This window comes from Dermochelys coriacea, chromosome 17 (genome assembly GCF_009764565.3).
Source record: "Dermochelys coriacea isolate rDerCor1 chromosome 17, rDerCor1.pri.v4, whole genome shotgun sequence".
NCBI classification, from domain to species: Eukaryota; Metazoa; Chordata; order Testudines; family Dermochelyidae; genus Dermochelys; species Dermochelys coriacea.
In genome coordinates this window covers 3,301,648-3,325,329 of record NC_050084.1, presented here as the reverse complement: position 1 = coordinate 3,325,329, position 23,682 = coordinate 3,301,648, and the positions used below count along the sequence as shown (strand labels likewise).

At 45.3% G+C, this 23,682-nt stretch overlaps 2 protein-coding genes across 19 annotated transcripts in view; one reads left to right on the top strand and one right to left on the bottom strand.

Annotated features, from left to right (window-relative positions):
* The window catches only part of NCOR1 (nuclear receptor corepressor 1), a 114,232-nt gene extending 103,522 nt beyond the window's left edge, over positions 1 to 10,710 (top strand). For 8 of the 14 annotated variants that reach the window (XM_043499491.1, XM_043499494.1, XM_038376280.2 and 5 more), the window contains 8 exons: positions 271 to 428; positions 680 to 903; positions 1,425 to 1,562; positions 2,394 to 2,539; positions 4,155 to 4,208; positions 5,348 to 5,569; positions 6,844 to 7,026; positions 7,671 to 10,710. In XM_043499491.1, the coding sequence (XP_043355426.1) occupies positions 271 to 428; positions 680 to 903; positions 1,425 to 1,562; positions 2,394 to 2,539; positions 4,155 to 4,208; positions 5,348 to 5,569; positions 6,844 to 7,026; positions 7,671 to 7,858 (1,313 nt within the window). In that variant the 3' untranslated portion in view covers positions 7,859 to 10,710. The remainder of the gene's footprint in view (positions 1 to 270; positions 429 to 679; positions 904 to 1,424; positions 1,563 to 2,393; positions 2,540 to 4,154; positions 4,209 to 5,347; positions 5,570 to 6,843; positions 7,027 to 7,670) is intronic. The other 6 variants (XM_043499493.1, XM_043499495.1, XM_038376281.2 and 3 more) reach the window with 1 other exon arrangement.
* On the bottom strand, positions 262 to 23,648 carry TTC19 (tetratricopeptide repeat domain 19). Of its 5 annotated transcripts, none has more exons than XM_038376291.2 (11): positions 23,435 to 23,648; positions 22,716 to 22,819; positions 17,702 to 17,812; positions 17,277 to 17,315; positions 16,784 to 16,840; positions 16,386 to 16,447; positions 15,548 to 15,642; positions 14,786 to 14,937; positions 14,213 to 14,375; positions 12,326 to 13,314; positions 262 to 2,206 (listed from the first exon to the last, which is right to left on the bottom strand). In XM_038376291.2, exons 1-10 carry the CDS (start codon positions 23,613 to 23,615, stop codon positions 13,175 to 13,177), a joined length of 1,104 nt encoding a protein of 367 aa, XP_038232219.1. In that variant the 5' UTR covers positions 23,616 to 23,648; the 3' UTR covers positions 262 to 2,206; positions 12,326 to 13,174. The 5 variants fall into 5 exon arrangements, with proteins under 5 accessions (XP_038232219.1, XP_043355449.1, XP_043355450.1 ...); XM_043499514.1 differs by having other exon boundaries at positions 14,786 to 14,940; positions 23,435 to 23,643; XM_043499515.1 differs by having other exon boundaries at positions 12,326 to 13,168; positions 14,786 to 14,940; positions 23,435 to 23,638.
* Between the last annotated feature and the right edge of the window lie 34 nt (positions 23,649 to 23,682).

Here is a 23,682-nt window from a genome sequence, read left to right as displayed (position 1 = left end):
GCCACTTGCGGCCCAATCAGCACACAGCTACTGCCCATGTGGTATCCTCAGGGTCAGAGAGAGAGAGAGAGAGAGAGAGTGTGTGTGTGTGTGGATGCATCCCACTGGTCTAAATACTAAGGAAAGAAAGCTGTATTAGACAAGCTACTTAAAATTTCATGCAGAAATGTTTCATATATCTCCTTTTAAATATTCAAAAAACTCTCAAAGCTTAAACTTCAGAAATGTCTTTAGAGTGATATGCTTTTTTTTTTGGGGGGGGGAAACTAGGTGATGCCAACAGGCAGTATGAAGGTCCAGTTCACCGATATAGGACACAACAGGAATCTCCTTCTCCACAGCAGCCTCCACTGCCTTCCTCTCAGGCAGAAGGGATCGGACATGTACCTAGGACCCATCGTCTGATCACACTTGCTGACCATATCTGTGTAGGTTAATTTTGCAAGTAACTTTGGGATTATTTTATATTTTCAAAACATTGAAACGCTACATTTTATTTGAGAGTTGTAATAGGTTATGGTATTGGTAGTGAAACTGACATGTTACATATATCACATGACTGAAGTTCAGATTGTCTCATGTTTGGTGTGTGTGATGCTAGTTGCATTTGGTCCTACAATGAGAGAATGTAGGCCAAATTTTTGACCACTTTTTGTTTTTGTTTTTTGCCCCCAACCAGCAAATTATTACACAAGACTTTGCTAGAAACCAAGCAGCCTCACAGCCACCCCTGCAACCTCCGACTAGTACATTCCAGAACTCTGCTCCTGCTTCAGCTCCTACCCCTACTCGGGCAAAGGCTTCAAACCGCTACAGTCCCGAGTCACAGTCACAGTCTGTTCACCATCAACGGCCAAGTGCCAGAGTGTCTCCTGAAAATCTCTCTGACAAATCCAGAGCAAGGTGAAGTGGTGGCTTTTTTGGTTTAACTGTAAATTCAACCAATGCCTGTATAAGTAGCCAATAAAAATTAACGGTGGATTAGGCTTAATTGATTTGAAGTAGGTTTATCCTTCAACCTTTCTTAGCTGTCCAAAGGCAACTTAAATTTTTGGTCTACTTTCTTCAACAAACAGAAGGAATATATGGCGTAACTTTCTAACAGTGTAGTAAGGAAAATGATAAACACTGACTGGTGCTGCATTGTAGATTATAGCCATCTCCACATTTATACTAGATTTATCTGCACTTGAGCTCCAAGCTTTGAGGGAAGAAAGAGACTTAAACACGTAGAGCTCATAGAAATTAATAATTTATGTGGATAGTCTGAAGTCTTGTTTCTGTAATATCTTTTATACCAAGGGATACCATAGACTTAAATGATATATTAGCAATATAGTCTTGATCATTGATTACTGGAGTTTGTTTTTAACTGTGCTTGTTACACATGTGAAGAGTACCTCTTTTTTGTATTGAAAATTTAGACCTGGGAAGTCCCCAGAGAGAAGTCATGTCTCTTCAGAACCCTATGAGCCAATCTCACCGCCTCAGGTCCCAGTTGTACATGAGAAACAAGACAATATTATATTGCTTTCCCAAAGAACTGAGCCTGCCGAACAGAGGTATGTCTAAAAACTGAACTTGCTATATCAACTTGTATCTCTGAGTGGTCAGCAGCAGCTTTAATCTCAGTATTGTCTAATGGCAAGAGCAGTGTAGTAGGAGTCAAGACTCATAAATTCTGTTTCTGATTCTGCTACTGTGGGCAAATCACTTAGCCACTCTCTGTCTACCCTTTTTATAGATGGTGTGTACCTATCTACTTCCCAGAGATGATGAAATTCACTATATGTAAAGCACTTGGAGAGGCATGGGTGAAAGACTCCATATGTGCAACCACCTCTCAAAATACAATCTTTGAGTTTCTCATTGCAACTAATGTGTTTTAAAAGAATCAACTGGTTTAGGCCCCAGAGTGATGAAAACTGAATCTCCTCTTAACTTTCAGAGGCAACATGATTGAGTGGCTAAGGCACAGGACTAAGAGTCAGGAGCCCTGGGTTCTGTTCCTGACTCTGGCACTGACCTTGTGCGTGTCACTTAACCACTTTATGCTTCAGATTCTCTGTATAATAGAAATATTGATACTTACCTCCATTGTCAATTGCTTTAAGATATACCAATCAAATGCATTGAGATGGTGGTAGTGATTATGCTCTTGGCAAGTCATCAGTCTGGCACTCACTTGGGCAAAGTTTGGGTGTCCCTAAGGTAATGGAGACAATAGTTGAGTGTATAGATCTGTTTTGCATAAAATTACTTATGGGGGGTTATAAAATATGTTGAATTTGAGCCCCTGGTGTAAACTCATGCCAGAGTTTAGAAGTGATGGGAAGGTTTTTAAAGCAATGCATGTTGATGTGTAGTGCATCTTTAACACATGTTGGTCTCAGCAGGACTGACTCTCGCTCTCCGGGGAGTATAAGTTACCTGCCTTCATTTTTCACCAAGCTTGAAAACACCTCTCCAATGGTGAAGTCCAAGAAACAAGAGATATTTCGTAAGTTGAACTCCTCTGGTGGAGGTGACTCTGACATGGGTAAGTGGGACTTCACTTTCTCATTGCCTTTTCTAACGTAGGGTATTCTTGGATGGCAATAATGCAGAGCCTAACCCAGTCCTGTTTCAAATACTTTTTATTTTATTTAATGTTATGTTTAAAAAAAATTACTACCAAACACTTGGAGTTTTGCCATATATATATTTTGCTCTTGTATTTATGTATATAGGAGTTTATTTTACAATTACAAGGTTAATATTTGGTTTGAGAGAGGAAAACATATTCTGTAAACTAAGGGCAAGCATTTTATTTTGGAGCCACAAAACATTGGGCAAAAACCTGCACTCTTATCAGTGTATGATTTATTGGGTTTTCCATTTGATGTGTACGATATGTAAACATAAGCTTCCTTACATGTATTCTACTGAAGATGTGTCATGCTGCCAGAGGGCTTCAAAGACTCCTTTTTGTTGTTTGCTCTTGTAATTATGGGTGTCAGTACGACAACCTCCTAAATCACAAACAAGTTGTATATAGTTTAGGAAACGGATATCAACATGGTGAAACATGCTACTAGCACCATGTTGTACTTCCCTGAATAAACGTATTCCAGCAAAATGGGGAGTGCAGTTAGCTGTAAAGAGAATTTAATTTGGCTCCTAACCCTTTAATGCTCATGATTAGAGCACATCTGTTTTCTAAAAGTGGAATATGTTGCAGTGAGCAAGACAATAATTTCTGTTTCACAGAAATCTTCCTCGTTGTTCTGGAATGTCTTATAAATGTTGCTTTTCTTAAAACTGATGTAAAGGCAAGGACACCCAAATTCACAAAAATCTCTTATTTACATAGTAGGGTCAGTGATGCTGGCATTATGTGTGTTAGACCCATGTTAAGCCCATGTTGTCTCTTTCTGTGAGAACATTGTAAGTACCAGGAATGTTTAAAATAAGTGTGGTAAACATTATCATTGTCTTTTAATAGTCCCAGCTGGGCATGTGTGATAGATCCTGCTTTGCTGTACTAATACATTTCAGCTAAACTTTCATCTAGACTTTTAGAACACAAATATACTATCCACCACTGTCATTAGCTGATTATCTGTTTGCTATATGTCAGTATCAGGTCAATCTGCAATCTCAGATTAGTAAAGATATTACATAATGTTTGTGTTATAAATTCAATAATTTGAATTAATTTTTTCCAGCCATTCCAAAGTAGTTCTAAATGGTCATAAGTAAATACATATGTGGTATCAAAATTCATATGATACATTCACCAAAATGTGTATTCAGCCAGGGAAATAAACACAGCAGCTTAAAAAAAAAAAGGGGGGGGGCGTGGGGCATTTTTAAAGACCTTTGAGACCAGGAAAACTTTCAAAGGTCTGAAAGAGTATTTTTAAGGGAAAGCTAACAGACAGATTGTCTGAGGTTGTGTTTATGGACCAACATAAAAGATTAACCTCTACACATAGTTTTACTTTACTGAGCAACCTATGGTGCACATTCACAGCACTAAAACCCAAAGTTGAAGTGAAAGCAGATAAAGTTGAAGATTAATGAGAGAAGACTCTTCAAATACACATACACATCAGTACGTGTGTAGTGCTTACCAGTAATATAAAACGAACTTTAATGTGTTTTAATTGCAGCAACTGCTCAGCCAGGAACTGAAATATTTAATTTGCCAGCAGTCACTACCTCAGGTAAATCTTCCTGAAACATATCTTGTAACAGAATTTGCCGAATGTAATACTTTTTAATAGGCGGAAACTCTGAAATAAGAAGGGGAGAGGTGTGCGAATGCAGAAATAAGCCAGTAGAGCCCTAAATGTGGAAATTCCTGTTTCAGTAGATTAAGGAAAAGCAAAATGCATATAAAAGGAAATTTGAATGCATGTCTAAAGTGCAACTTAAGGGAGAAATTTAATTTGTACTATAGTTTGGCTTGTAATTTTCTTGCACTGATGTCATAATCATGCAAATATCTTTTCCTTAGCGTCTCATTTAATCAAAATTGTGAACACTTGCAACAGAGTTCTCTACTAAAACAGTTCATAGCTAAATTTATTTTCTGATTTATCATAAACTTTTTAAATAGAAGGAAAAAACTGAGCTGCTATTAAAGTATTTGCTGTATTTACATTAAGTTCTCTGGGTAACTTCACATCAAGCAAGAAATTGTCCTAAAGTACTCCTCGTTCATTAGTAACTATTAAACACTTCCAGTCGCCTGCCTAATAACTGTGTAGTTCATAACTTGTCACTTCTAGAGGCAATCAGAAGTAGTAATCCAAGCTGTGCCACAAACTCCCTCTCTGACTTTGGGCAAGTCACATTACCACTCTACCTCCGTTTCCCTATCTTTAAAATATTGATTTCCTTTGATGATGGGGGAGAGGTTGTGAAGATCAGTTTTTGCCCAGTGTTCTGTAATTAGTATTTAACTTGCAACATAGAATTTGTATGTTTCATCATGAGAGAAATCCCGTTTTCTGGGTCTCCTCCTTTTATGACCCACATATTTTAATGATTGTCGGTTTTGATTAACTGCCTTGGCTCTTAGTTTTTAATACACATGTAAGTATCTTGTCCTCGTCCAAATGGGAGTCTGACATAATTAACATGGCTCTTTAATTTTGGTGCTGGCATGTCTAAATTGTAGCCATTGTGAGCTGCTTGGTGCATGAAGCTTTGCATAAACTGCTCACCTTTGTTTTTTGTTTTTTTTTCTTCTTCCTCTATCCCTTTAAAATCTTCTCCCTTGTTACTTTGTTATAATTCTTTTGAGGTGTATTTTGTCCTCCCCTCCCATCCTTCCCCTCACAATTTCTTCTTCTCCCAGGTGCAGTCAGTTCTAGGGGTCATTCCTTTGCAGATCCTGCCAGTAATCTGGGTCTGGAAGACATTATTAGGAAGGCACTGATGGGCAACTTTGATGACAAAGGGGAGGATCATGGAGTTGTAATGTCCCAGCCTATGGGGATAGCACCTGGTAGTTCCAACCCTGCAGTCTCAGCTAATAGCGAGGCCCGTAGAGAGGAAGCTAATCCATCACCCAATTCAGGTGAGAAATCGTCTTACAGCTCCTCAGAATTGCAAGGCCTTGAGATGGGTAGTAATTTGGGATGTAATTGAAGTAGTTAAGAGAGCTTGAAATCATGAAAACTGAGAATCCATGCTCCCTGACAGTGCTATGGAGGTGACATGTTCACCCCTTGGGTTGGGGACAGGTGCCTCATTCTTCAGCCATGTCCCCTCCCGTTCAAAGAAGCAGTGCTGGTACTCCAGAGTCTTAGCCAGTGTTTCCTTTAATGAAAACCTGGGGACTATGATAGGCAAGGATGGAATGGGTGGGGTGGTGCACCTTCATAGCATTGTGGTAAAGAAAGATGCCTACCTGGAACAGCACCTCTAAAGAGTGTACACAAACCTTTGCAAAATGGCTGACTAATGCATGGTAACTGTAGCTAGCATTAGGTGAAAGTAACCTGTCTCTTCAAAACAAAGGAAATGCATTATATGGCCTCTCCACTGAAGAATTAACCCTTTGGTGATAGGAGTGGGGATTTCTAGAGCCCTGTGCAGATACAAACTTTATATCCGCAGATATAAATGGGTATCCACAGAGCTGCAGGTCTCTATCAGGACCCGTAACAGCAACAGCAGCAGCATGTCGGGCCACCAGTTCCAGGAGTCAGCGCCCTGTGCTGGCAACTCCTCTGGCATGGCTGTACCAGCCCCGCCCCCTGAGACGAGCACCAGGCTCACTGGCAGCTGTCCCTGGTTGCGCTATTGCGTGCAAGCGGCTTGCACACTCCCAGACAGGAGTCCGTTCCATGCAGCAGTCTGCATAACCTGTCTGGGAGCATGTGAGCCACTTGCACACACTAGTTTGACCAGGGACAGCTGCCAGTGAGCCTGGTGATCACCTCAGCAGGCAGGGCTGGGGGCAGTACAGCCACGCCAGAGGCTTGCCGGCATGGGGAGTTGGCTTCTGGGGGCAGCAGCCTGATATACTGCTGCTTTTGTTGCTGCGGTTCCTGGTAGAGACCTGCAGCTCTGCAGATACCTTTTTATATCCATGGATATAAATTTTTGTATCCACGCAGGGCTCTGGGGATTTCTTAGTAATGGTGCATGAACAGCAAACAGAAGCTATAGGCTGCTACCACCAGAGGGTTAAAGATAACTCTCCAAGTGAAGAAATCCAGATTTGATTTGCTGTAATTAATCTCTTTATACAACTTAGCTTGCTATATGGCAGTTTGGTTATAAATTTATTATTGAGTCTAAATTGTATTTTTGTAATAATCTATTTACTGTGACTTCCATTTTCAGGAGGGGGAGTTGGCAAGCAGAAATTAATTGGCAAGTCTAATAGTAGGAAGTCTAAATCTCCTATTCCTGGGCAGGGATACTTAGGAACTGAGAGACCTTCCTCTGTCTCATCTGTACATTCAGAAGGAGATTACCACAGGCAGACTCCAGTGTGGGCCTGGGAAGACAGGCCTTCTTCAACAGGTGAGAAATGTTGCCAGAAATACTACTAAAAACAGAACTAGAATTGGAATCGTATGGTAAGGTTAGATGTGGAAAGACCCATTTTAAGTGTATGGACCAAATCATCACAGTATCCAGATTCATTAAACAGGGATCTTTTTGAATCAATCTGATCCTTGCAACCAACTCTTCACTGTACAGTGAGAGGCACCCAGTGTTTTTGGGAGATTTTTGATCCACAGAGCTTGAAGAGAAGGATCACTCTAATCCCTGAAACTGAAACCCAGTGTACTATAAAACCAATACTATGAAGTTCATATGCCAAAGAAATGTGGTGAATGACTTGTTTTGTTTCCTGCAATGTTCTGAGTTAAAGCTGCACATGTAAACTAAGATGATGGTAATCCAGAGTTGGCCTCCTTGTAAACAAACTGCATGTGATCTTGGCTGTTATAAACTAATGGGAATTTTAGGGAGTAAATTTAACTTTCCCTTTCTCAGGGGTCTGGTGTTAAAATTATTAGATTCTGGAATCTTGGTGGAAAACACCAGTGTTGACCTCTGATCTGTCACGTGTCTATTCATGTAGTGAAAACCAAGTTAAGTCTTGAAGATCTGGTTGGAGTGATGCCTGTCTTATTTGAGTTAAACTTTTTTTTACTTAGGATCAACTCAGTTTCCTTACAACCCCTTGACAATGCGGATGCTTAGCAGTACACCACCAACGTCCATTGCGTGTGCCCCACCATCCATGAGCCAAGCAGCCACTCACCAACAGAACAGGATATGGGAGCGAGAGCCTGCACCACTGCTTTCAGCACAATACGAGACTCTGTCTGACAGTGATGACTGAACTATGCAGAGGTTTTTTTATTTGTAGGTCGAAAAAACTCTATTTTTGACTTATGCCCAAAGGGACTTCCCAAGAGAGCAAAGGCCACACATGAAGAAATGATGGGGAGCTATTTGAAGAGTAAATCGAAAAGATTCCATCTGTACAGATCACGTGTAGGAGGAGGATGATCGAGGGTTGACGTACTAAAGATAAATATGTAAAGACTTTTTAAAAAGTGGACTATTCCTGTTCTACGTTTATTTGTAAAGAAAACCATAATGTCTTTAAATCATTCTTCTGTAAATAGAGAGCCCTTTTTGCAGTGGTTTTCCCCTTGCTATAGTCTCTGGTGTACTTACATTCAAATCATTGCATAAACCTTGGGGGTCATTTTGTAATTTTTTTTAAAGCATTTTCTCAAGTGTAGAGTACTCTTCATATCTTACTCTCCCAACCAACACAGCATCATTGCCCGTTAATGCAATGCCACCTCTTACTGGTGGTGTGCTTCAATCTAATTTTTCCCTAGACACAGTGGTGTTCAAGCTCTTGTGAAAATGTTGATTTTTAAGATTGACCTCTTAACAAATTCTGTACATTAACATAGTCAGGTCTGCTGGGGTAAGATATATTTCTTTGATTTTTAAATTTCTGCCACATTGTAAATTTTCAGTGCAGTCAGTTTTATTTAGCAACACTGCAGAAATATTATTGCATGGGTATGTTATGGTTCAGTTTAAAAAAAATAACAAAACAAAAAAAAAAACAACCAAGCAGCTTCTGGAGTCATACCTCACTGTTATGCACACTGGTAATTTAACTATGCCCCAAAAGACTATTTTTAATGTTTTCTGTTTCTGCATTGTATGCAGCTGAAAAAGGCTACTATTTTAAACAAATTTTACTACCATATATATCCATATAAATCACAGCAGATTGCTTAACTGAACAAAGGCTCTGGGTGGGTTGTTGGGTCCATCAAGAAAAATATATCCACTGCTCTAGTTTAAAAAAAAAATAAAATAAAGCTACTTCTGAGCTTTGTAATCAAGGAACATAAGAATCAACTTTCTGGGCTCTGACAGCCATTTTGAAAAAGATACTATGATTATTGCTTGCTTCATTCTAATTTTGAAATGTCTTTTAACATGCATTTTAAAACCTAGTCCAGTAAGAAAAATGATTTGCATGTAAACCTAATTTTTTATATTGAACCAACCCCTAAACTTTACTTGATAGAGACTCTCTTTAAAAAAAAAAAAAAAAAAAAAAAAAAAAACTTATGGTACTAGAAGAGGGTCTTTTTAATCATTCATCTGTCAGTGCCTGCTGGAATTAGAGGCCTCTACTGTAGTAATATACATGTAGGACATGTACACATGCATCTGATTAGTGCAGCCACTGTGTCAGTTGAAATCTGTTTGCCACGTTTCACTTTTATATGGTTGCACTGTCCCCAGGACCATGAGTTTAAATGCTCTGGGGTACAAGGAGACGAGTATTGATATGGGAAGAAAACTATTGAATGTGTGGGTGGCAAAGTCAAATATTAAATGAAACATTTAAGCAGCATGTGTCCCTTCAGCAATTGGAAACGAGACCATATTCAGCATTTGTCTCAGGAAGAGGGTGTCAAACTTATCATGATCTTTCAGCCTACTGAAAAAGGTTTAATTTTAGACCTGTATTTGCAATTCCTTATGTCTGGAAGGTATAAAAATTTGTTTTAGCTGTAACTTCGAGTGCTGTATTTTATAGGTCTGTGATGCCCTTTGCCTGTAGTCAACAAATGGGAAGAGGTACAGAACCCCTTATGCTGTAAATCTTTTAAAAGTGTGTTGTTCTTTATTGAAGAGAGCCCCAGGTTGTCCCAACCTTAGGAAAGAGAAAGCAACAAGAGATTTTAGACTCCTCTCTGCTTGTTTGCAAACTGTCTTGGAAACTTGATGAGCTGTAAGCATTGCAGATTTGCTTTGCTGCTGTCTTTAAATGCTGTACCCTGCAGAGTTAAAATTGGTTGGAAGTGTTAAAATCTTTAGTCTGCCTGAAAATGTGAAAACCCTGAAGCATGTCGGGTGTAAAGTGAACTGTGTTTGGAATCCCTATCCCCTGATTTTAACTTTCCTTTATTTTCTTAACTCATCTTCAAGGACACACTTCTATAAGTTGGTCTCCCCATGTTGTGAATTTAAATTTGGGAAAGTGAAAAACGGAGTGCCATTCCAAAGTAGTTCTTTTCTCTTGTCCTCAGTGTAACAAAAACCGTAGTATATTTGAAATAGAGGCTTGTACCTGCAAAGCCTGTAGTTAATTGTACTGTATGAACATCTGTTCTTTAGCCTAATTTACATAAAGGAGGGAAATCTGTATGTTCTCTTTACTGCTGCTCCAAGGTATCCTAACTAAATAAGGGTAGTCAGTCAGCCCCTCCTTTGAGGAATAACCCTCACAGGCATAGGATAAGAGTGGCATTTGCACATCTAATTTAGTTTTTCTTATTGTAAAGCAATTTTTTTAGGGTTGTTCCCTAAGATTTAATTTTTGATAACACCCAGAGCCTAAGCATTATTTTAAAAAATTCCAGTAGCCTTTGAATATGGAATTACACCTGGTCTGTTTCAAACAGGAAGGTGTCTGTAAATCATTGTTTACAAAAGTAGTTTACTACAAATTTGTAACTGTTGATTTCTGATGAGCATTTTCACAATGTTTTCATCTTGGTATGTTAAGTTATTCTGCTATGAAAACATTTAAGACTTGAAAAAACCCATGCATCATGCAAAAATTCAATTTTTTTTTCCACAAAATGTCTTCAGTAGACAATGACTCCTGGATTCAGACCAATCAATAAAGGGGATCAGTTCTCCATTTCCTCTTTCTGTGTCCCTGTTGTTTTGCAGCATCAATCTGTGTTGATGAGAATGACAGACACAACACTCTACAGAAATAGCTGAAGCACCCTCCTAGGGCACTGAAATTCAAGTAATCTCAGATTACAACACTAGAATAGATTAGAATTCTAGGAAGTAGAAGTCCATGTAGCCAAAAACATGCATCTGGCAACTGCATGCTTGTACTACAGTGAATGTGGTATAAAATGCATAGGCTATTTAGTCCTTCATTCTCTGTGCACCCACCTGAGTCTAATTGTTGTGTGTTTTCTTCCCTTCCCAATTCATTTGGGAGACAAACCTGTACTTGAAGTAATAGAAGCCTAAGCTTGGAAATCAGGCCCCTAGCCCTACTATTCACTAAACTGGCCTAAGAGTTCATGCAGGCCTGCTAAGAGGCCAAGCTACACCATCTAGAGAGGACAAGCTGAATGCACTGAAGATTAACTGATCTGCTGCCTAACACTCATGTAAGTAATCTGAACAGTAACAATGTTCAGGTGTGCACACCTCATCTAGGTGTGCTTTTGAATATGATGGTAAACAAACCTCTTGCCCACTCTACTTATTGAAAACCCCAAAGCTAGCTCCACTTGTCTGACGCTACTTCGGTAGGCAGAATTACTTTAACTGTCTTTGGGATTGCTATAACAATATTTTATGCTTCCCTCCTTGGTAGGCTTGCTATAAACTGTTCAAAAGCTATTTGTGTTCCACCCACCATCTGCATATCAGTACTAAGTACAGTGCTCCAGCTCTAGGTTGGGGATGCACTCCTGTCATTGTTTTTGAGCAGAACAACTTCCTTGTGCAGCAAGAATCTTCAGGTGTTTAGCAACAGCCAATAATTGAGTTTTGTAACCTGAAATTTACACTCTGGAAGGAAAATCTTTAACAAGCAGTTAATTGGGTCTGGCTTAGTAAGCGTACCATGGGCAAAGGAGATCTGATTTCCAGACACCCTTTCCCTCACAAAGGGTGAATTTGTGGATACTTACTGTGGTCTAGACTAGAGGAGACACAGATCTGTTCTCCACTACAGATGGCAGATTTCAGTTTCCATTTTTGAAAGGTGCTAAGTCTTTCAAAAGGGCTCTTATTTTGATTTTATACAGAGGAACTGAACCAGACTAAGTGAATGACAATCCTAAACATGATTCACAGAACCTCAAGACCAACTGTGACTGGGTCCTATTGTGCAAGCCTCTGCCAGTCTCTCTCCCGCTGCCCTTACACTGTACACAGGCAAGAGAAAATGCTCTAACAGAGAAGCCCTGTGAACAATGCAATGGTGACAGGGTGCATGTTTGTTCTACAACTTTCTGGTTTTGTTTTTTTTAATCCTTTCAGTGGGAGTAGGGTAGGAGAAAATGTTTAGATTCAGGAAAGCCACTGCATATTTCTGTTCCTCAGCCCTTGCTTGAATTTGTTCCTGCAGCTGGCTAGGAGAAGGGGGATGCCATATGGGTTCCAGAATCCCCCCCCCCAGTGGGGAAAGGGTCCCCTTTGCACAGTTCTGATGTTGGGGAGGCCCTTTTACCCCCTTCTATAGCAGTAGCTGCTTGACTTAAGAATCCCAGGGTTTGTACCCTACCCTCTTGATAATCCTTCTCTACAGTAGCCTCTCCCAGCAGTCTAGCTGTCAAGTGCTTCCCTGCCACTGGAAGAAAAAAAAAAAAAAGCAGTATTAATTAGGCCTGTATTAATTCTGTCCCTTCTCCCTTAAAAGCTAAATGAAACTGCTTTTTACTACCATCCTCTGCCCTCTTTCCTTCTATGTAAAGATCTCTGCATGGTGGGGCCAGGCCCTAGTGCTGCACTAGCAGGGCAAAGGGAAAGTAAGACAGCCCTAGGGATAGTTTTACAGTTGCAGCTGAAGCATTCAGCAGGAGCTCCCATGATTGTTGTAATATTTAAAAGGCACTGGTCACTACTTCAAGTGAATCCACTTCCCCTGGTGACCACAAATTAAAGCAGAGGCTAACATTTAAACCTGGTAATTCAAGTACAGTTCAGTGTTCACATGTGCACTCTGTTCATGGACTAATGAGCCTTCAGTCTCCCAATTCAATCAAAGCTTTATTTTGAGTTTGTCAAAGCCATCAAGAGCAGTACCTCCTTCCTCTCCCCCGCCCTTGTACTTACTCAGTACCGAACCTATAATTAGCTATCTTAGTTCCCACTGAAAATAGCAAACAGGTCCCAGCTTTCCTGTGCTTTGCTTTGTATAATCCACCACCTTGCCTTCAGCAGTTCATTCAGACCAAGATACTTCAAGCCTCCCTCATTTGTGCATCATATGTTCAGTTTGAGTGCTTTCTCCTCCTGGCCAACTCTGCTAGTTCCTCCTGGATGTGCTGCCTGGATGCAGTGTCTCCTTTCAGCTCTGCCTGTTTCAGGGCTTTTTTGTACACCTGTTTTGCTTGCAGAAAGTCTTCTGCATTCAGTGGAGAAAGAAGGCTAGGTGAATGTTACACCCACCTCCTACTGAGTGATTATACTGAAAGTACTGCTTGGAACAGTCAGGCACAAACCAGGGAGGAGTGGGGTTTAGTTCAGGGTTGAAAGAGAATTGTTCTCCATCTAAAAAAAAAAAAATAAAGGCCATGTCTGTCTCATTCCCTTCCCTGTCATCATGCTTTCTGTGCATGAGCAGCTGTCACTAACAGGACGAGCACCTCACTTAGCCTGTCCGAGGCAAGATCTCAGGACGAAAGGGGTGGGGAGAATCCCCTCCACTCCTGCTAGCCTAGAACTCCACGATTCATTCTTGGTTGGCAGCAGTATTGCCTCCTGCACTGCAGCAGTAAGATGGAGTAGTTTTACCAAGGGCTTTTTGTGCTTTGCTGGTTGGAGCTACGCCCAGTGTGTGCACAGCAGGGCAGCGGTCATGTCTGGGCTCCAGAATTTAAGGGTTAGAGATGAATCTTGCTCTAGGGTTGCACAATCTTCAACCCATGAAACCAACTGTACGAGGGATAGAGCACTAGCTGCAGCCAGCCCAACACAGCTACCCCTAGCTTGAGATCTCAGGCATGGGATATTACTGCTGCAGTGTTCTCTGGCAATTACTACTATAGCCAATGCCCAATAGAGAGTGGGGTGGGTGGGAGTAGTGAGGCAATTAGTGGCTGTCAAGGAGTGGTGGGTAAGAATTCAACTCCTCAATTTAAAGTCACCTGCCTCCAAGGCACCAACTCCCTTTCTCACCCACCCCCCCCAGTGAAATGCAATCAATCAATCAGTACAGGCATCTTCACTTTGACAGGTTAAAATTTGAAGGCAGCATAGAACATTGCCTAAGACAAGCCAGAGCTATTCTACGGAACGCGAAGGAGAGCAGTGCTACAGGGTGCTGAAGTCCCTGTCTCATGTTCATTGCCACATCACAGGCCTTGCTCCCTTAGTGCAGCCAGGAGAGTTATAAGCAAAGAAATCACCTTTCCTGATTAAGCTGCTTTGGCTAGGTGTCAATACTTACCTTTGTGCATCAGAATTCCTGCAAGGTTATTCAGCACCATGTGCTCCTCAGGGTGCTCAGTCTGCTTTGCCAATTCAGATGCCCTCTTCCCATGTGTATATGCCTCATCATAGAGCCCCTGGGCATCCAGCACAGTTGCTAAGTCATTCATCAGTACCACAGTCTGCACCAGGACAGGGAGAGGAAGTCTTAGAGCTGGGGGAGGAGGATTTTTGCTTTTAGAACTTAACCAATGGCAATGCAGATACAGGGTCCTGTCTTGACCTACAGCTATGGAAGGCCGAATATCCAGCTTAGCCTGCTCTGGCACACCAGTGCCCAAGCAGCACAAAGGAGGGGCTCTCATAACACCTCCCCATAGATGAAGGGTCAGTGCAATAGGTTTCCCAGAGTAGCAGAGGGTTCAATGCTGGCAGACCAGGACAGATCTAGCTCAGTCCTCCCCTCCCTTGACACTGGTACATGTTTACTCTTGACCCCATGCAGGGGCATGAGCACATAGCTGCTGCTCCAGCAAGTCCCATTCTGAGCCCACAGCACTCCTTTTGACTTCAGCCATCAGGCCCCGCTCACCTGGGGATGGGTCTCTCCCTGGACCTCCTTGGAGATCTGAAGTGCCCTCTCATACATTCTTTGGGCCCGAAGCAGCTGTTTGTTGGCCAGGAGGTAGCGACCGTACGAGTCCAGGCACAGACCAAGCAGGAGATACGTATTGGCTCTTTCCTCTGCTGTGAGCAGGAAAAGAGAGATGGGTCAAAGCACTACCCTCTTCTCTCAGGAATGGAAACCAGACAAACACCCCACCACCACCCTCCCAGGGGATTTTACCAATACCTGTGCAAGCATTGTCAAAGGATCAGCATTGAGTAATATTGCCAGAGCAACACCCGCACACTCCTGAGACAAGATCTCTGCCCTGCTCCACCTAGCTTAATGGCAAATGCAGAGGGTGAGGCACAGATAGTGGGTATGGCTGTGACAAATGGCAGGACAGCTGGGCAGTAAAATAGATTAAGGGGTCCATGGGCACAGAGCCAGTGTGAAGCATCAGAGCCAGAGCAGACACGGAGATTGAAGGAGAAGGCTGAAGAGTGGGGGTAGGAATGCACAGGTGACAGGGTGGTAGAGGAAAGGAGGAGGACAGATGTAAGTAGGGGAAAGAGGTGGGGAAGGGAAGGACACAGAGCTTGAATGCAGCCTACAAAAGGAGAAGCCAGTGAGGGAATGGGAGGAAGGGGCTGTAAGAGGCAGGAGAGATGCCAATGGCAACACAGGAAGGTCCCTAGAGAGGAAGAAAGCCTCACTGACAACAGCAAGAGCCCAGGAGCTTCCTACCTGGGAGGACATCTTCAGGCAAGTCCTTGTATTTGGCTATCTTCTCATCCAGGGTCAGGATGCAGAACTCGTAGCCAGCGAGAGCCAGCTCGTGTCTGCACAACAAAGGGCGAAGGTCAGAGCTCAGCAAAGCAAGGCCACTCCTCCCACACCCCCAGGGCAGCGTTAGCTCACTATCATCACACACTGGGCATTTCTGGGACACAGCCACATTACTGTTACCAGGGGGGTCAGTTGCTTCCTGATGTGACCCTTCCCTCACCTCCCACTCTGTTGGCCTGGTTCTTGGTCACCTCAGCAAACTGGCCCACGGTTCTGACAGCTCTGGAGAAATAGCCTCCCTCTTGCCTACAGGGGCAGTGCCTCCAAGACACAGGGGATGGAGTGTGCCCTGCTGCTGCCCCTGGCCTACAGACAGAGCACTCTCCTACCGCGCTGTCAAACCAGCCAGCCACCAACTACATCTGTAAACACTGAAATTGAGCCCAAAGGCTTTCAGTGGGTTTTCTCTGTAAGATCAATGGGACTTGTCCCTACAGCTGTCTGCAGCTATTTCCATCTAAGGTGGCAGAGGACCTAGCTGAAGAAGATGATGCAGATGAGCTGGGTCTTACCCTGCTGCTGAGACACAGGTAGGCTACAGGTGCCACGTATGTGACTCACACACAGGAAGTTCATGAAAGTCACTGACTTTGACGTCTCCATGTTGAGAATACCCCCAAACCCTCAACATAGGACCTCTTATCCTCCCCAGATCAGAAGAGCTTCCTCTGCCCCAAAATCACCACTGGTATCCTGGAGCTAACAATCTGCACTCCAGCCTCCCCCTGGTACTCACTGGTTCTGAGCAGCATAGATACTAGCCAGCTTGAGGGACATTTCAACGATGGCATTGTCATCCTGTCAGGAGGGAGAGAAGTCAAAGGCACATTAGAGAGGGTAGCCACAATCACTCCTCTCTCTGACCCTTACAGCAGAACCACTGCTTCCTCAGAGACCAGACGCAGGCCAAGATAATGCCCCATACATGGTGTAAATGAACTGCTACCTCTAGAAGATGCTACTTAAATGGCAGGGAAGCTCACTGCCACTCCAGTACCAGCAGCTCCTCATAGGAGGAGCTGTAGGGAATGGAGCAAGGACACATCTTCCCCAAGCAAGAGGTAGTGTAAGGAATGCTACAGCAGCTGTGGAGACCTCATGCCCAGCAGGAAGCCTGTGGGGAGAAGCCCTTACCTGCTTCATGTCACCAGCTAGCAAGAAGCTCATTGCTGCTTTGAAGAGCTTCTCTGCCTGAAACAAAAGGGAAAGTATATTAAAGAGCCAGCGCCCAGGTTTAGCTGGTGGTAGGTAGGCAATCTATGCCTGCAACTGGCCTTAACGAAATTGTTTAGTACACGGGTTCTCAAACTGGGGGTCGGGACCCCTCCGGGGGTCGCGAGGTTATTACTTAGGGAGTTGTGAGCTGTCAACCTCCACCCCAAATCCCGCTTTGCCTCCAGTATTTATAATGGTGTTAAATATATAAAAAAGTGTTTTTAATTTGGGGTGGGGGTCCACACTCAGAGGTTTGCTATGTGAAAGGGGTCACCAGTACAAAAGTTTGAAAACTACTGGTTTAGTATAACCCAGCTGTGGGCCATAATACTTAACATTGTAGGCAGCCCTCTGAAGATCTCAGACACAGTACAGGGCTCTTCACAGACTCAAGTGATAGGACTTTACTCACGCTGTCCAGCTGACCCCTCAGGAACGCAAGGTTTGCCATCTAGAAGAGAAGCAGGAAAAAGAACTCAGGGATGCCAAAGATTCCCCATGTGAGGCTACTGCTGACCTTGGGCTTGCTTTGCACAAAACGGTTTCCCCTCTTTTTACCTGCAACTTCTGCCCAACAAACAGGTGTTACCAGCTGCTGAAATTACTGCCCAGCAGAGGGAAAGGGAAGTAACAAGAATGTAAAAACACAAGACTGCAAGGGAGTCCAGGCCCCTGCAATCCAAGCCAGCCATGTCATACAATCCCAGTCATACATTTATCAAGCTCAGAGGCTGCTAGAACAGGTTTGAGCCCATGCTTGGGACAGAGAGACTGAGACCACATCCACAGCAGCTGCGAGGACCCCCGTCTCACACATAGCTTTCCTGGGAGTATTACCAGGTCATAGGTATAGATGATGGCTCTCTTGTTGTCCAACTGATGGGAGAGTCGGACGGCTTCGTGCAGAATCCACTCTGCTTCCTCAAGCTCCCCCTTCATGATGCTGAGCTAAAGCGGAAAGAAGGGAAAATCTACAATGATTAGAGATCCCAGCATGTGGGAATGCTGAGCCCAGTGTATCAGCAAGCCAAGCAAGGGCATCACTGTGCAGGTGAACACACCTGTGCAAATGCTGCTTACAGGAGCAGAGACAGAACATCATGAGCGGCAGCGAACCAGCGGAGCAGCGGGGACAGCAGAGCAGCTCACAGCAGGAGTTTGCCTGGGACTGGTAAGTATCCGAGTGTGTGTGTTTGCTTGCTGAGGAAGTATCCGAGCGTGTGTTTGCTGGGAGGGAGCCTGAGTGAGTGTCTGATTGGCTGCTAGCTTGCAGGGGGCGGGCATTAGGGTGTCTGTGTGTTTGCGTCAGGGAAGCCTGGCTGTTTAAAAATAGCCAGAGCCTCGCGAACCAGCTGAGCGGCAGCGGAGCAGCGGGGACAGCAGAGCAGCTCACAGCAGGAGTTTGCCTGGGAGTTCGCCTGCAGTGAGCCCAGTGAGGCTTACATCTTGCCAACGTCTCCGAGGAAGCTCCGTAGTAGGTAGGTGATACGGAAGGGGGGGATTCAGCTGTTGTGACCTGCACTGGATGTGCCATGTTTGTCTTTCTTCCACAGGACAGAAGCGACTTTGTCTGTACAAAGTGCAAGCTGGTCTCCATATTGGAAGAAAAGATTGAAGGTCTGGAGCAACAGGTAACGACCCTGCGTTGTATACGAGAGACTGAGGATTTTCTGGACCAAACTCAGGATAGCCTTCTAGGGGCACAAAGCTCTAAAGATGTAGAGCAGGTTGCACAGAGGAGCCAAGAGGCCAGTGAAGAAGCTTGGCAACATGTGACCTCCAGAAGAGGTAAGCGGAATGTCCGGGTTCCAGTAACACAGACACAGGTAACTAACCGCTTTCATGTTCTCTCCACAGGTACCAATGCGGAGAGTGGACCAGATGATATGTCTGGGGGGAGAAAGCAGAAGGAGACTCCGCTGGTTGGGAGGCATGAGATGCGATGTCCTGAGGTTGGGGGTTCCACGACCACCACTCCCAAGAGGAGAAGGCGGGTGGTGGTGGTCGGGGACTCTCTCCTCCGGGGGACTGAGTCATCTATCTGCCGCCCTGACCGGGAAAACCGAGAAGTCTGCTGCTTGCCAGGGGCTAAGATTCGTGATGTGACGGAGAGACTGCCGAGACTCATCAAGCCCTCGGATCGCTACCCCTTCCTGCTTCTCCACGTGGGCACCAATGATACTGCCAAGAATGACCTTGAGCGGATCACTGCGGACTACGTGGCTCTGGGAAGAAGGATAAAGGAGTTGGAGGCGCAAGTGGTGTTCTCGTCCATCCTCCCCGTGGAAGGAAAAGGCCTGGGTAGGGACCGTCGAATCGTGGAGGTCAACGAATGGCTACGCAGGTGGTGTCGGAGAGAAGGCTTTGGATTCTTTGACCATGGGATGGTGTTCCATGAAGGAGGAGTGCTGGGCAGAGACGGGCTCCATCTTACGAAGAGAGGGAAGAACATCTTTGCCAGCAGGCTGGCTAACCTAGTGAGGAGGGCTTTAAACTAGGTTCACCGGGGGAAGGAGACCAAAGCCCTGAGGTAAGTGGGAAAGCGGGATACCGGGAGGAAGCACAGGCAGGAAGGTCTGTGAGGGGAGGGCTCCTGCCTCATACTGGGAATGAGGGGCGATCAACAGGTTATCTCAAGTGCTTATATACAAATGCACAAAGCCTTGGAAACAAGCAGGGAGAACTGGAGGTCCTGGTGATGTCAAGGAATTATGACGTGATTGGAATAACAGAGACTTGGTGGGATAACTCACATGACTGGAGTACAGTCATGGATGGTTATAAACTGTTCAGGAAGGACAGGCAGGGCAGAAAAGGTGGGGGAGTAGCACTGTTTGTAAGGGAGCAGTATGACTGCTCAGAGCTCCGGTACGAAACTGTGGAAAAACCTGAGTGTCTCTGGATTAAGTTTAGAAGTGTGTGCAACAAGAGTGATGTCATGGTGGGAGTCTGCTATAGACCACCGGACCAGGGGGATGAGGTGGATGAGGCTTTCTTCCGGCAACTCACGGAAGCTACTAGATCGCATGCCCTGATTCTCATGGGTGACTTTAATTTTCCTGATATCTGCTGGGAGAGCAATACAGCGGTGCATAGACAATCCAGGAAGTTTTTGGAAAGCGTAGGGGACAATTTCCTGGTGCAAGTGCTAGGGGAGCCAACTAGGGGGAGCGCTTTTCTTGACCTGCTGCTCACAAACCGGGTAGAATTAGTGGGGGAAGCAAAAGTGGATGGGAATCTGGGAGGCAGTGACCATGAGTTGGTTGAGTTCAGGATCCTGACGCAGGGAAGAAAGGTAAGCAGCAGGATACGGACCCTGGACTTCAGGAAAGCAGACTTTGACTCCCTCAGGGAACAGATGGCCAGGATCCCCTGGGGGACTAACATGAAAGGGAAGGGAGTCCAGGAGAGCTGGCTGTATTTCAAGGAATCCCTGTTGAGGTTACAGGGACAAACCATCCCGATGAGTCGAAAGAATAGTAAATATGGCAGGCGACCAGCTTGGCTTAATGGTGAAATCCTAGCGGATCTTAAACATAAAAAAGAAGCTTACAAGAAGTGGAAGGTTGGACATATGACCAGGGAAGAGTATAAAAATATTGCTCGGGCATGTAGGAAAGATATCAGGAGGGCCAAATCGCACCTGGAGCTGCAGCTAGCAAGAGATGTCAAGAGTAACAAGAAGGGTTTCTTCAGGTATGTTGGCAACAAGAAGAAAGCCAAGGAAAGTGTGGGCCCCTTACTGAATGAGGGAGGCAAGCTAGTGACAGAGGATGTGGAAAAAGCTAATGTACTCAATGCTTTTTTTGCCTCTGTTTTCACTAACAAGGTCAGCTCCCAGACTGCTGTGCTGGGCATCACAAAATGGGGAAGAGATGGCCAGCCCTCTGTAGAGATAGAGGTGGTTAGGGACTATTTAGAAAAGCTGGACGTGCACAAGTCCATGGGGCCGGACGAATTGCATCCGAGAGTGCTGAGGGAATTGGCGGCTGTGATTGCAGAGCCCTTGGCCATTATCTTTGAAAACTCGTGGCGAACGGGGGAAGTCCCGGATGACTGGAAAAAGGCTAATGTAGTGCCCATCTTTAAAAAAGGGAAGAAGGAGGATCCTGGGAACTACAGGCCGGTCAGCCTCACCTCAGTCCCTGGAAAAATCATGGAGCAGGTCCTCAAAGAATCAATCCTGAAGCACTTAGAGGAGAGGAAAGTGATCAGGAACAGTCAGCATGGATTCACCAAGGGAAGGTCATGCCTGACTAATCTAATCGCCTTTTATGATGAGATTACTGGTTCTGTGGATGAAGGGAAAGCAGTGGATGTATTGTTTCTTGACTTTAGCAAAGCTTTTGACACGGTCTCCCACAGCATTCTTGTCAGCAAGTTAAGGAAGTATGGGCTGGATGAATGCACTATAAGGTGGGTAGAAAGCTGGCTAGATTGTCGGGCTCAACGGGTAGTGATCAATGGCTCCATGTCTAGTTGGCAGCCGGTGTCAAGTGGAGTGCCCCAGGGGTCGGTCCTGGGGCCCGTTTTGTTCAATATCTTCATAAATGATCTGGAGGATGGTGTGGATTGCACTCTCAGCAAATTTGCGGATGATACTAAACTGGGAGGAGTGGTAGATACGCTGGAGGGGAGGGATAGGATACAGAAGGACCTAGACAAATTGGAGGATTGGGCCAAAAGAAATCTAATGAGGTTCAATAAGGATAAATGCAGGGTCCTGCACTTAGGATGGAAGAATCCAATGCACCGCTACAGACTAGGGACCGAATGGCTCGGCAGCAGTTCTGCGGAAAAGGACCTAGGGGTGACAGTGGACGAGAAGCTGGATATGAGTCAGCAGTGTGCCCTTGTTGCCAAGAAGGCCAATGGCATTTTGGGATGTATAAGTAGGGGCATAGCGAGCAGATCGAGGGACGTGATCGTTCCCCTCTATTCGACACTGGTGAGGCCTCATCTGGAGTACTGTGTCCAGTTTTGGGCCCCACACTACAGGAAGGATGTGGATAAATTGGAAAGAGTACAGCGAAGGGCAACAAAAATGATTAGGGGTCTAGAGCACATGACTTATGAGGAGAGGCTGAGGGAGCTGGGATTGTTTAGTCTGCAGAAGAGAAGAATGAGGGGGGATTTGATAGCTGCTTTCAACTACCTGAAAGGGGGTTTCAAAGAGGATGGCTCTAGACTGTTCTCAATGGTAGCAGATGACAGAACGAGGAGTAATGGTCTCAAGTTGCAATGGGGGAGGTTTAGATTGGATATTAGGAAAAACTTTTCACTAAGAGGGTGGTGAAACACTGGAATGTGTTACCTAGGGAGGTGGTAGAATCTCCTTCCTTAGAGGTTTTTAAGGTCAGGCTTGACAAAGCCCTGGCTGGGATGATTTAACTGGGACTTGGTCCTGCTTTGAGCAGGGGGTTGGACTAGATGACCTTCTGGGGTCCCTTCCAACCCTGATATTCTATGATTCTATGATTCTATGAACTTCCAGATGCTGCCCTGATCAATGACTTGGGAAGAGCAGTTCATCTCTGATCTCCTTATGGATCCTCAGTGCTAGCTGATACTTGGGCTCCCTCCCCCATCCATGCCTCCAAGTGTCTGGACTGGCTCATCAATAGGATGCAAGGCTGAGAGTGCTGAGTTCATCTCACAAAAGGCCTCCTGTTAGGCTCTTGCAGTGGAAGTGCCCAGCAATTCTCCACCAAGCCAGCATGCTAATTTCATTAAGTTAGTGTATTTAATAAAAAAGCTACGTGGGTAACAAGTTGGGGGTCCTAGTCTGTGACGAGAGCTCTTGAGGCTGTACGAATACAACTAATAGTAATCTAGAGCTTTGTGAGGTTACCTTGGCTTTCTTCAAAAGGAATATAATGGTGTCTTCAGTCCTTGCACCCTCCCCTTCCTTTGTCTCCTTCTCTTCCTCAGCATTTTTAGAGAAAAAGGAGAAAGCTGGGAAGAGAAACATTTGACTAGATGAACTTGGATCTCTGCTGTGGTGACAGCCAAGAGGGCTTTGTCCTTCCCTGCCCAGGGCTGCTGGATAGGGTTCCCAGCAGGAGCATGGACTTGGGAATCCCTTCAAAGAGCAGGTTTGGCTCCACAGCTTGGAGTCACTCACCCAGTGCCACTTGCACCCCACAGTTCCTTGTAACAGACCCCATTGCATCCACATGCAAGGATGTTTCCCATATCCCAGAGTGCCCTGGCCCCATCACCTCCACGCCACTTCCATCTCATGTCCTGCCCCCTTCCCCACCTTCCTGCCCCCAGCCCAAGTTCCATGTCAGCACCCCTCCTACTCTGCCCTCCCCTCCTATACCTACAGGCCAGGCATCGCCTCTCCCCACCCTGACTCCCAATAATCCCTTACTTACCAGCCCCCCACCAATAATCCCCCTCTGTCTGCCAGCCCCCACCCACCAGCCCCCCCATGGGCCCCAATAGCTCCTGTGCCATCCAGCCCCGAGCAAAGCCCAATAACTGACCCCCTCAGCCCCCGGCCGTCCCAGCCCCCCATAACCGAACCCCCCTCAGCCCCCAACCACCGACTCCCACTGCACTCACCCGCCAGGGCGGCCAGGACGCCCCCGGGGCTGGGCCCGCTCCGCCCCCGCAGGGACCCCGCTCCGCAGGCGGCCCCCCGCCCGCCCCGGGCCATGTGCCGCCCGGCCGGCAGGCGCGCCCCGGAGCAGCGTCTCCCCGCGACCGCCAGCAGGCCCGGCCCCCTGCGCAGCGCCGCCAACATGCCCGGCCTGGCCCGGCCTTTGCAAACCTGGGCCCGCCGCTCGCTCACGTGACAGGGGACGCCTGAC